This window comes from Sorex fumeus, unplaced genomic scaffold (genome assembly GCF_029834395.1).
Source record: "Sorex fumeus unplaced genomic scaffold, SorFum_2.1 ptg000093l, whole genome shotgun sequence".
NCBI lineage: Eukaryota > Metazoa > Chordata > Mammalia > Eulipotyphla > Soricidae > Sorex > Sorex fumeus.
Window position 1 is genome coordinate 2,105,432 of NW_026606150.1, and position 13,412 is coordinate 2,118,843.

General features: G+C 63.6%; 1 protein-coding gene across 1 annotated transcript in view; it reads right to left on the minus strand.

Annotated features, from left to right (window-relative positions):
* AHNAK (AHNAK nucleoprotein) overlaps positions 1-12,827 on the minus strand; it is a 30,241-nt gene extending 17,414 nt beyond the window's left edge. Inside the window, exons 1-4 of the mRNA XM_056132079.1 lie at positions 12,688-12,827; positions 1,291-1,384; positions 949-1,105; positions 529-716 (exon numbers count right to left, since the gene is read on the minus strand). Coding sequence (XP_055988054.1) covers positions 529-716; positions 949-1,105 — 345 coding nt within the window. The 5' untranslated portion in view covers positions 1,291-1,384; positions 12,688-12,827. The remainder of the gene's footprint in view (positions 1-528; positions 717-948; positions 1,106-1,290; positions 1,385-12,687) is intronic.
* Between the last annotated feature and the right edge of the window lie 585 nt (positions 12,828-13,412).

Consider the following 13,412-nt stretch of genomic DNA (forward strand, 5'->3'; position numbering starts at 1 on the left):
CCAGGGCCACCTTCCTGGCAGGCCTCCAGTGTGCAGCTCTCACTCAGCGGCGTGCATGTTCAATCGGTCAGGAGGGGCTTCCTCCCGGGGACCCTCCGAAAACCTCTGTGGAGACAGCGCGTGCTCTGCTAATACCCTCACTCGGAGGATCCCTGACCTGTGACAGAAACAAGCCCCGGGAAGGAGCCGGGCTGTGTCCCTGGACATGTGCAGGCTTCTAGGAACAGACCGGGGGGGCGGGGGGAGGGAGGGTTCCAGGGAAGACCGTGAGGTAGAGCTTGCCCCCATCCCCCCCCGTGCAACACAGCCGACTTCCCTCCCGTCCCGAAGCAGACAGCGGGGGCCAGCGCCCCTCTCCTGCGCCAGCGGACACTCCGCAGGAAGATGTGTCCAGGCTAGGCAAGGCAAGGCAAGGCTGGCCGGACACCGAGACAGCGGAAGAAGGCAGGAGAAGAAAGGACGGGTGAGATGCGAAGGCGGGCAGAAGGCTCAGGACGCGGCCGCGGGGCAGGTGCGGGGGTCACTCACCAGAACCACCTCGGAGCTGTGCGAGCTGAAGACTTCGTGGCTCCAGCCCTGGCCGGGCTCGGGGGAACGGTCCCCCTTGCGGTGCAGTTTCAGCCCCACGGTGTGGTGGCCCATGGTGTTCAGCAGCTGCGTCACCTCAGCCGACTGCAGGTTGTCAAAGTAGATGGTGGCGCCCACGATCTGGTCCCCTGAGCGCGGAGAGGTGGGGGAGAGAAGCTCGTAAGATGCGCCCCGGATTTCGTGGAGGGTGGGGGCGCCACATGCCATTCCTCTGTGCCCAGCACCCGCCCCGGCCAGAGTACCTCCCCCCACCCCACGCCCACCCCCAGTAGTTGGAAGAGAACATGCATCACCAGAGAGACCAGCTCAGGGGCCCAGCACACCACCACCCCCAGCCCACGCCCCGCGGCGGCCACTCACCCTCTTTGACCACCCCAGTGCGGGCCGCAGGGGAATTCTGCATCACCTCCTGCACGAACACGCCGTCGTCCCTCTGGGCAATGGTCAGCCCGTGGGAGCCGCTGCCCTGCCAGTTGGGCAGCAGCAGCTCCCGTGTGGTCTCCTCTTCCTTCTCCATCTGGGGCGCAAGGCAGGGAAAGGGGAGCTCAGGGGGGAGGGTGGCAGGAGAGGAGGAGGAAGGAGCCCCGAGTCTGGAGCCGGGGATGGTGAAGAGAGGGCAGGCGCAGTGCAGCCTCGAGGTGACCAGTCCTCGCCCCACAGCCCCCCTCCTCTCCCTCCTTCCTCCTCTCTTCGTCCACTGACCTTCTGCAGGACTCGTCCAGGCGCAGATGCCTTGCCAGGAGCCCGCCCCGCCTCCCTCGCGTCTCTTCGGTCTCAGGGGTCTGGGTCACACAGCCTGAGGGGAAAGTTCACAACAGGTCACGGCTTGCAGGCTGGACAACCCCCCGGTCAGCCAGAGTCAGGGGCACCTAGCTACATTGTTCTCTGGGTGCCAAAGCCCGAACACAGGCCCCCTGCCCCCTCATGACCACCACCACCAAAGTCATTCCAGGACTCTCCAGCTGGGAAAGTTGGTCCGAGGAGGCCACACTCAGATCCAGGTCACGGCTGTGTGACTCTGGCCAAGTCACTAAACCTCTCTGAACCTCCATTCCCTGGGACTTCCGAGAGAGCCTTTGTGGAGCAGCATGGGCACACACGCAGGCACCTCGAGACCTGCGCGTCCCCATCCCGTCCTTCCTGCCAGCTGCAGATTTGCCCGTTAGAACCGATGTGATTTGACAGCTGTGCCCCTTTGACAGATGGGAAGAGTGAGATTCAGGACGGCCCATTTGTCTGGGATCCACAGTCCATTGAGGACTCCCCCTACCCCAGGCTCAGACCCGACTCTGCGACTCCTCCTGACCCTGCAAACTGACAAGCCTCGCCTCGGAGGGTCCCTGACACTGAGGCAGGCTGAAAGCAGGGGTGGCAGGTCCATCTGCCCCCCGCCCCCCAGGGACTCAGGTCCCCTGTCTAGGCCGGTTGTCGGGACCAGGCGCCTCCTCAGCTCAGTGTCTGGGAGCTCTGAGAGGCCACTTGGACAAAGGCAACTCTGGCCTTGCCAAGAGGGACCCAAGCCAAAAGCGGCTGCCTTGAGGCTGGGGGGTGGGGTGGGGGGGGCGGCGGGACCGCTGCCTCCGGGGACCCACGCCGGGCCCTAGGCCAGTTGTCTGGAGAAGCGGGCACCTTCCACACCCCAGCCATGGGATAGTCCGAGCAGGACTCTGGAGACTGTCCAGGGCAGCAGCCAGGTGGGGAGGCACAGTGCCTCCAGGGGCGAGAGGGTCAAGGGTGGGGGGGGGGGGTCGCTCGCAGCCGGGAGGACCTTGCCCACAGCCCCACCCCGACCGACCAAGAGCGTCCGCATCCGGGAATTACTCAACGGATCAATAGGGACCCGCCCCTGGCCTGTCTTGCCCTGCGCTGGATGCCACAGAGAAATACTTGAGGGTGTGCGGGCCATTGGGACCCCACTCCCGCCTCAGCCATCCCCCACCGACACCACCCTACGGAGGTGCGGGAGACAGCTCCTGGGCCAGAGAAGTGCGGGCTTAGGAGGACGGGTGGAGGGTTCAGGTCTGCCCCCCCCACCACCACCTGCATCAAGCAGGGTGTAGCTCCCAAACCTGCACCAGCTAAAGTGGCAGTTCCTGCCTCCCCCCACACCCCCACCCACCCCCAGCCCGATGTAAACAGGTGAGCAAGTAGTTCCGGGTGTGCAAACCAGTTAGCCTCTAAATGCAACGTTCCAGAAAACGCGGCGCTTTCTGCAGGGAAGGCAGGGGCCTAAACGGGGTTTCAGGATTTTGTTCAATGTCACCCGCACTTGGCAGCTGGGGCGTTGGGGAGTGCATAGATGGCTGGCTTAGGACAGGAGGGGAGGCCTGAACTGTCCTCACCCCCTGACCACTGACCCTTCCGTCCTGCTCTGACAGCAAAGTCAGAGCCTCCTGGGGCTGGGTAGGCAGGAAGAGGCAGCAGCGTAGGCACTGCAGATGAAAAACCGCAGGCACTCCCTGCGGGCACCCCTCTTCCTCCTGAGTGTGGCACCCCTCTTCCTCGCCACGCATCCTGGTGCTGAGCCAGCAGCTGCAAGGGGGGCACACAGCCAGCTCACCCCTACCCACACCGCGCCCCACCCTCCCTCTTCCCCGGTGAGTCACTGCAGCAGCTGGCTGCAGCTCCAGACTTGCAAAGGGTATACATCCAACACCCCGCTGACAAAGAGCTCCCCGGGCTGGTGACCCCCGTGGGACAGAGGGTCTGGGCTCCAGGGGAGAGCCGCGCGGGGGATTGCCAGGTCCTTGGGACCGGAGATCCCAGGCCAGGAGGCCCTCCGGGGGAGCCCAGCTCCGGGGCTCAGAGGGGTTGGCACATGACTCATGCTGCACCCCAAGTGGAATGAGGAGGGGACAGGGTCAGCCCCCCGGGGGGTCAGGGGGCAGAGCTGGGAGGAGGATAGGAGCTGTATGTCGGAAGGAACGCCTGCAACTGACTCAGCCTTCCCAGGAGGGACCCTCCCTCCCTCCCTTCATCTCAGAACCGCACTTCCGACGGCCAGAGAGTCCAGCGGTGGAGACAGTGCACACACCCTGAGCTCGCCAAGAGCCATCACCAACAAAGAGCTGGGGACGGTCCCCCCACACTGCCAGGTGTGGCCCGAGCACTAAGCAACAGAGCTGGGCCGTGCAGATGGTCAGGTTGGGGGTGGGAGGGGTGGGGATGCCTGGCAGGAGGCCCCAGGCCCCAGCAGCCAACACCTGTTTTCTGCCTCCAGAATCTCTGGCTGCCCAGGTAACCTCCCATGCAGCAGGTGTGTCAGCCTTCTGGGGGGCTGCACGGGAGAGCTCAGGGTTTGGGGGAATCTTGTTCCTGCAGCCAAGAGTCCTAACCTTAGGGGCTGGAAGAAACCCCAAAAGTAGCCCCATTTAAGGAGGCTCAGTTGGAGAATGGGCTCCCACCCAACACTGCATGTTCCTCCCTGGAAGAGACCCCAACCACCTGAGCATCGCCAGGTGGGACCCCCGAAATAAGAAGATTAGATTAGATTTAGGACTGGGGAGAGGGTTCAAAGGACTAGAGGCAGGCTTTGCACGCCGGAGGCCCGGGTTCGATTCCCAGCACCACCCAAGAACCGTGCCTGAAATATAAAGCCCCTCCAAAACCAAACAATATAAAGCAAAACGATACGGAACGTTCAGTTCCCTAGCTGCGCGAGCCGCATTTCACACGCTCCACGGCCCCATGCGGCTACTCTCTAGCACACACCATCGCCCAGAGAGAGGGTTCCCAGCACTGAAGAAGGTTCTGGGGATTGGCCTGCCTGTCGTCACAGAGGCGGAAAGCAAGACCCAGAGCAGAAGAAATGGAAGCGGGAAGCGGGGGGAAGAGGAAGCCCTGGCCGCCCCAATGGCCAGTGCCCACCCACACAGGCTCACAGATGCCTCGGAGCACCCCCAGAGCTGCTGGGCAGCAGGGACTCTTGGAAAGGGGGGGCCGTAAGACCCTCCCGACTGCCAGGTGGAGGGATGCCCCACCTGCCCTCCAGACAGAGTCATCAGGACCGGGAGCAGCCAGAGAAGATTGAGGCTGTCCTGGTGATTCAAACCCTCCTGCAAAGCCCAGCTGGTAGCTCTGAGTGGGGTGTGTGTGTGTGTGTGTGTGTGTGTGTGTGTCTGTGTCTGTGTGTCTGTGTGTGCACACGTGTTCATGTGTGTGCACGCATGTGCATATGTGTGTGCATGTGTGCATGTGTGCATGTGTGCGTGTGTGCGTGTGTGCATGTGTGCATGTGTGTGTGCGCATGTGTGTGTGTATGTGTGTCTGTGTCTGTGTGTCTGTGTGTTTGGGGGAAGGGGGGGCTAGGAAACCATAGAGCAGGGCCAGAGGAGGGTAAGAGGGCAGGGAGCTTGCCTTGCACACAGCTGACCCGGGTTCGATCCCCAGCCTCCCTATTGTTCCCTGAGCACCACCACCAGGAGTGATTCCTGAGTGCAGAGCCAGGAGTGAGCCCCGAGCATCGCCGGGTGTGACCCCAAAAACCAAACAGGAAAACCACAGAGCACACTCTAGGCAGATGGTCTCAGCTGCGCTGTGCACTCAGACGCCTAGAAACAGGGGGCCTCTTCCCCCCAGAAGCCAGCCTGAAGACAGCCTGGTACCCCTGCTTCTACCAGAGACCAGATGGCCAGACACTGGTATCACACACACACCCCGAGAGTCGGGCCCAAGGCCCCCCATGCCTCGTGCACCCCAGGAATGAGGTACATGCCAGAGGGGCACAGGTCTGTACATCTCCCCAGCCCCGGCAGGACACTGGGGGTAATGTCACGGGGAGACAGAAGCAGCCCAGCCGGAGTGTTCCCCCAGCACGGAGCCAGCAAACCGGGCAGCCGGAAACACCTTCCACACGGGCGCCCACAACCCCCCAAAAAAGAGAGGGTGGTGGTCAGCCAGGAAGGCGCTTGCCTCATCCCCCACAGAGTGCGGCACCCCACGGGGTCCCCTGCTGAGCAGAGAGCCAGGAGGGAGCCCCGAGCATTCCTGGGTGTGGCTCAAAACCCAGAAAGAAAAGAAAAGAAAAAGACACACCCAGTAGTGTGGAGAGGTGCCTTCTGCCAGGAACACTCCCCAGCTGGCTCCCGAATGCTCCCGGGGAAAGGACACCCCGACAGGTGGAAAGGGAAACGGGGCAGCGTTTTCGTATCCGGGACTGCGCGGTGGTTCCATGCCCCGGGTCTCGTTCCAGGCCCAAACAACGCCCTGCGATGAAGAAACCCTCTCCTCCTGCTGAAAAAGGAGCAGCAGGGTCCCAGAGCTATAGTCCAGCAGGAAGGGCGTTTGCCTTGCACGTGGGTGACCCGAGTTCAATCCCCGGCATCCCATATGCCACCCCCCCCAAAATGCCCCCACCCCAGCACTGCCAGGAGTAGTTCCTGAGTGCATGAGCCAGGAGTAACCACTGTGTATCACTGGGTGTGACCCAAAAAAGCAAACAACAACAACAACAAAAAAAAAACAAAACAGGGGGCTGAAGCGATAGCACAGCGAGTAAGGCCTTGCACGCAGCCAACATGGCTGACACAGGTTCGATTCCCAGCATCCCATATGGTCCCCCGAGCACCGCCAGGAGCAATTCCTGAGTGTATGAGCCAGGAGTAACCCCTGAGCATCGCCGGGTGTGACCCAAAAAGCAAAAAAAAAAAAAAAAAAAAACCAGCAGGGCCCCCACTAGCGCCCCCCAGAGGAGGGGTCAAGGGAAACTCTTGGGAGAGAGGGAGATACCAATAGATTCACGCCCCCCCCCCCGCCCCCTCCCCGCTTGATACACACAAGTAACCACAGAGGGAGCCAGAGGTGGGGGGCGGGGGTGCAGGCAGAAAGCCAGCCAGCGACACACAGATTGTCCCAGGACCATGAGGGTCCCCAAGACAGGGCAGAGACACCAACACAGCCAGGGCCACGCCTGGGAGGAAGAGGAATTACCGCTCTCCCTGGTCTATACGCCTCCTGGCCCAGCTCGGGGCCGGCTAGCTCAGGATCTGGGGGGCCTTGGAGGATGGACTCTCAGCAGTGCTGGGGGGGCTGGAAGTCCTAAAGCTATTCAGAACCCAACTCTCAGGAACTGCTCTCGGGCCCCACCAAAAGAAGTCTGACAGGATGGCCCCACTCGCTGAGGGGCACCTAAAGGATCCCCAACTCTGCAGCCCTGGACCTCTGTCCCCCTCTGTGGGAATAGCAGTGTCAGGTGACCTCAGGCCCCTGGACCAGCTGCCGAACCCCCAAGGAGCATTTTCAAGTGGACTTGCCCTGGGGACAGGCGGGTAAACAGGAAGGATGAGGCGAACAGTGCAAAACCAGGGCAGCATGTGGGCACTGAGGCCAGAGAAACACACACACACACACACACCTTGTATGTGCTCAGAGACCGGGACACACACACACAAGCACACATACACACACACACACACACCTTGTATGTGCTTAGAGACAGGGACACACACACACATGCGCACACACTATGTGTGCTAACACACACACACCATGTGTGCTAACAAAAAATCACACACACACACTCACATACACACACACACCCCTCGTATGTGCTCAGAGACAGGGACACACGCACACACCATGTGTGCTAACAAAAATCACACACACACTCACATAGACACACACCCCTCATATGTGCTCAGAGACAGGGACACACACACACACACACCAGGTGTGCTAACAAAAACCACACACACTCACATACACACAGACCCCTCGTATGTGCTCAGAGACAGGCACACACACACACACCATGTGCGCTAACAAAAATCACACACACACTCACATACACACACCCCTCGTATGTGCTCAGAGACAGGGACACACACACACACACCATATGTGCTAACAAAAATCACACACACACACACACTCACATACACACACACCCCTTGTATGTGCTCAGAGACAGGGACACATACACACCATGTGTGCTAATAAAAATCACACACACTCACATACACACACACCCCTCGTATGTGCTCAGAGACAGAGACACACACACACACACACCATGTGTGCTAATAAAAACCACACACACACTCACATACACACAGACCCCTCGTATGTGCTCAGAGACAGGGACACAAACACCATGTGTGCTAACAAAAATGACACACACACACTCACATATACACACAGCCCTCGTATGTGCTCAGAGACAGGCACACACACACTCACATATACACACAGCCCTCGTATGTGCTCAGAGACAGGCACACACACACACACCATGTGCGCTAACAAAAATCACACACACACACTCACATACACACACACCCCTTGTATGTGCTCAGAGACAGGGACACACACACACACACCACGTGTGCTAAAAAAAATCACACACACACACACTCACATACACACACACCCCTCGTATGTGCTCAGAGACAGGGACACACACACACCATGTGCGCTAACAAAAATCACACACACGCTCACGTACACACACACACCCTGCTCCCTCGTCTCCGCCCAGAGCTTCACAGCTCACCACACCTGCCCGGGCAGCGCCAGGCCCTGCCATGGGAAAGCCCATCCCTGTTCACAGGGGCCCCTCCTTTTTCACCCCGCACATCTGCCTCCAACCCAGACCCCCTGGGCCCCAGGCCCAGCGCCCAGCCCACTCTCCTGCTATGGGAGCATCTGTGGGTCCCCGCCCCCCAGCTGTCCAGCCTCACCCCTCCAGCCCGCCCCCACCCTGCACACTGTGGTGCTGTAAGCACTAGAGGAGGGGCCGCTTTCTCAGAGGCCTGGGGGGCTACATGCACATCTGGGGTTTCGGCTGGAGGCTTAGGCACCCAGAGGGGCTCAATTCTGCACCTCCACTGCCAGCCAGTGGTTTTCTGGGCTCTGCCCTGCCACCTTTCTCCAGACCTGGCCATGCCCAGTTTCTGCCCTGGTGCCCAGGGAGCCCCTAAGCCCCAGACCTCCATGTTCTCTCTTCTTGCGGGGTCCCCTGACCAAGAAGGCAACCTGGAAGCAGCAGGACATTCTCTGGGAGTAGGGGGATGGCGGGGTGGGGGGAGTCCACCCATACCTCCCCACACAGCCAAGGCAAGCCTGGAACCGAAACCCCCATGGACGAGGAGGAAGAGGAGGAAGGAGGGTGCAGAACGCCCTGTCTTGCCCCGAGGGAACCGGGCACCTCTGAGCCGCCACGCTCTCTGCCCAGTGGCCAGGCTGTGCGGCTGTATAGCCCCGGGCGCAGGCCAGCGCCGGCAGCCCAGCACTGCCCCCAGCCCAGCCAGGACACTGAGCCGAAGCCGGGATCAGCTCTAGGCACTTCCCCTTCCCCTAGAACCTCCGCTGGGGCCCCCCGGGACCCGGCAGGATGCCCCTCCCTGGCCAGCTCCGTGCAGCGCCTGCTGGGCCAAGGCCTGGGGCTGGCCTCACCCTTTTCGGGCCTCCAAGCCCCAACTCCAGCTCGGAACTGCTCCCTCCCATCCTTCCCGGCAGCCCCTGAGCCCCGAGGGCCTCTAGCAGGGCAGAGTTCCTGGCCATGCCCGACCTGCCCCAGGCCCCACAGTCCAGGAGAACCCCATGCCCAGTCAGAGGGACACACACTCACGGTGACAGTGACTGACACCAGGACCCAGGCGGAGGGGGGGGGTGGCTGGAGAGATAGTATGGGCAGAAGGCATGTGCGAGCACCACACGTGGCTTTACCCAGCCCTGCCAGGAGCGACCCCGGAGCACAGAGTCAGGAGTAAACTCATGAATAACCACTGGGCGTGACCCAAAAGTCAAAAGATAAAACAACCAAAAGTCACAGCAGCCCTGATAGGATCCTGGTGGCACCTGAAGCTGGCAGGAAGACAGGAGGTTCCACCCAGGCCCTCAGACACCCGCTCCTGCCGAGACCCCCCCGGTCCCTCCAGGGAAACCTGGAGACCAGCGGAGGGTCAGATGGAGCCCAGAACAGGCCAAACGCCAGGAAGAGTGGCCCAGACAGAGCCCATGGCACTGCCCACCAGAGAGCATGCTCTAGATCCTTCCATGGGCAACAGTTCGCACACAGGCCCATGTGTTTGCGCATGCGCGCGCACACACACACACACACACACACACACACACACACACACACACACACACACATGCACACGGCCAGGCGGCTGGAGCGAGGGACGGGGGTATCTGGGAGTGTGGGGAGAGCTCCCGACAGGAGCTGGACAGGCTCTCCTGGTCTGCCTCTGTTGTCCCCAGGCGGTTCCCAAGTTCTGAGGGAGGTGTTGACCACACCCAGCGCCCCACACACCCCTCCACCTCCACAGCTTTGCCCCAACCCCTCAAACCAGCTCCTCAGGCTCAGGGCCCTGTGCTCTGCCAGGACCAGCCAGCCAACTCCAAGTGGAGCAAAAGAATTTCGCCTGCTGGGGCCCCGGGGACCTCCTCCGAGGGTTTCCAGGGGAGCCCCCACCCCATTCCCTGCCCTCAACGAATCCATACTGACTTCTTCCATCCAGGGATTCCCCCGGTCCACAGTCACTGGTCCCCCGTGGGCTCTGGGCCTGTATCTCCTGCCGGGGTCTCTGGTTTGGGGAGGTGGGGGGGGGGGGCCAGCATTTCTAGGAGTCAACCAAACCAAGACCCCAGAAACACTATCGGGGACCCCCATTTGGTCAGCATGTGACTTCTCTGGGTCCAGGTGTCCCGTGACCACTGGCCCCATAAAAAACCTTTACAAGGCTTTACAAAAGGTCTCCAAGACGCTCCAAGCCCCAGTCCCTGCATGCTCAGTACCCCGGGATCTCACCAGCCCCCACTCAGAGGCGGAGGACCCTCAAGCCTCATGGTCCCTCGAACAACCCTCCTGCCCCTCTTTCTACTAGGGGGACTGGCCCGGTGCACCACAGCATCCCCAGAGAAGGAAGAGAAGGAAGCTGCCCCACTCAGCTCATGAAAGGAAGTCAGGGCCACACCCTGTCCCGGGCAGTTCCCTCCTGGGTCGGGGAGCAGGAGAACAAGGAAAAGCCACAACTCTCTGCCCCTGACTTAGTTAACTCGGGAAGGGCCACATTGGACTGGGCACAGGAGGGGCTGCCATTGAACATGGAGTTCAATCCACCATAAGCCGGGCCCAAGCAGGTCTCTAAAACTTTATCAGTTGGTTTGGGGGCCACACCCAGCAGTGCTCGGGGCTTTCTCCTGGCTGGGTCACTCCTAGGCAGGGTGAGCCCAACCCAATGCTGGGGACCAAAAGGGGTCTGCAAGTGCTTAATAACCCCTGCAGTCTCTCCCTGCTGAGACACTCTCCACCTCTCCTTCCAACAACCTCTAAGCTGCAGCCCGGCAAGGCGACACGCTACACCCTCCAAAATCCACCACAGGGGTGGGAGCCTTAGTAGGGTGGGGAGGGAGATTGCCTCGCACGTGGCAGACCTGGGTTCGATCCCCAGCATCCTATATGGTCCCCTAAGCACCGCCAAGAGTAATTCCTGAGTGCATAAGGCAGGAGTAACCTATGTGCATCGCAGGGTGTGACCCAAAAAGAAAAAGAAAAAAAAAGAAGAATCAACCATATCCCTGTCAGAAAAGGAGGGTCCATAAGACAGAGGCTGGGGAACCAAAACCAATGACCAACACAAAAGCTGCGGTCTCTGCACCCCGTTTCCCCTGGCACCGCCGGGGCGGTAGTGAGACTTGAAGGCGCTGCAGAGTCCCTGGGTCACCCCCGAGCACCCCCAGAACCACACCCTGTGAAAGGAGATGCACTGGTGCGGACGCACAAGATTCTCGCGGCCACTAGGCGCGGCGGACACAGGGTCATCCCCCACCTGGCGCGGGGCGGAGTGGGGGGAGAGTCCCCCCGCAGCGAGATGCCCCGACACGACACGCGGGGGCGGACAGCGTTGCACCGGTCCCACGTGTCCCTCCTGGCCCGCGGACGGCGGGGCTGCGCCCCCACATCCAGGGCCCTGGCACGGCACAGGCCCTCGCGGCCCGGGGCAGGCCTTACATAACCGGGCTGGGCTCACCACCCCGCGCCCCTTTGGCCTTCCCCGCCCGTGGCGCGCGAACCCGCGCCGCGCCGGCCCACCCGGGGATGGAGGGGAGCCCGGAGCGCGGCTCCACGACGGCGTGGCGCGACGGCGGCCTCCGCGACGCACCCCTAGCCCCTTCCCCCTCCCCTTTGCCCCCTCGCCACTCCTCCCCAGCTCTGGTTTGAATTAGTCACCGGCTCCAACCACCACATTCCTCAGGCTGCTGGCGCCCGTCCAGGCGCTGGGGCGGGGGCCCTCGCGCCCGGACGGGTTTGGGAGTGGGGCGGTGGGGCAGAAGCGCCGCCTCTGGAGGGGAAGGGGCGGCGCGCGGGGTGGCAGTCTCCCCCCACCCGCCGGGAGTTTGCCCACCCGTGCGTCCCCGTCCCGCCGGGCGGCGCGCCCCCCGACTCCCGGGCCCCGCGGCGGGCGCACGGGTGGGGGGACGGGAGACACGAGTTTTCGGGGGGCCCCGGGACGCCGAGGGGCACGGCGAGGGCGGGGCGGCGGGAGGGGCGCGCAGGGGGGCGGCCGGCAGCGCGCAGGGGCGAGGCCGGCGGTGGTACAGAACTGGGTGGGGTCCGGGAGGACTCGGGACGCCGCGCGCGCGGGGGGCGCGGGAAGGGACGGCGCGCAGGAGCGGGGTGGGGGGACGGCGCGCGGCCCGGGCTCGGGGGGCGCCCCGGGGGCCCCCCGCTCCGAAACTTCTGCAGTAAACAGGCGGCGGGCACGGCGCGGCAGCGCGCGGAGACACCGCCCCGGGGAGCCGGGGAAGGGTGGGACGGGAACGGGGCGCCCCGGTGGTGCAGCGGCGCCCGCGCCCAGCCCGGGAAGGGGAGACCGGGAGCCAAGCACGCTCCGGGGAGACTCGCCAAGCGCGCCCGATTCGCGCCCCAACTCTGCGGGCGGGCGGGACTTGGCTCCCCGGGCGCGTCGCGTCGCCCACCCGCGGGGCCCCCCTCGGCCGCCCGGCGTGCCCCCGCTCCTGGCGTCTGCAGCGCGACACGCACTCCAACAACGCGCCCCGCCGCCGCAGCCGGGGGTCCCCCTCGCTCCCCCCACCCCGCCGCCACCCTTCCGACGTGCCGGGCAATCGCGGCCCCTCGACTGCACCCCTGCCTACCTGCGCGCTCAGCCCCGGGGCACGGCCATAGCCCGCGCGGGGCCCGAGGTCGTGGAGCTGCGTTGGCTGCAGACGACGAGCCCCGGTCGGACGGGGCGGGTCCGGCAGGGCGGGCGGTGCAGTCCCCGCGGCAGAGCTGGTCCGAGTGGCCGGGCCCCCTCGCGCGGAGGCGGCTCTTGTAACTCCGGCGCGGGCGGGCGGGTCTGCCCCGAGCTGCGCGCAGAGGGCGGGGCCGGGCGGGGCCCGAGTGGGGCTGGGCCGGCCGCGCTGGGCCGCCACGGGGGGACCCGGGAGTGGGCGGCCGCGGGGCTGGGGCTGGGGAGCGCCTGGGGACCCCGCGCGCCCGACGAGATGCCAGCCCCCTACCCACCCAGACGCACACACGCGCACACCCCCGCGTCCCCGGCTGCAGCCCCTCGCCCCGGCACGTCGCGGGCGGCCTGCACCGCCCGGGATTGGAGGCCCTGCCTCGGGGGCGCCCCGGGCTCCCCTCGCCCTTGGCCTTGGGAGTCGTCCGGTTGCGTGGTCTGGACCTAGGGGGTTCCGAAAGCGGCGGCCTGCGGGGCCGCTTGGAAGACTCGGCCGGACGCCTGGGTGCGCTCGGCTTTCGGCCTCCAAGTTCCAGACCCCAGGCCCGGCTCCCCGCTGCGTTCCCAGGCTCCAAGCAGCCCAGCCCGCTTTTCGCCTTCCCTCTTTGGGGAGGTGGGGCGCGGTCCTCAGCCCCA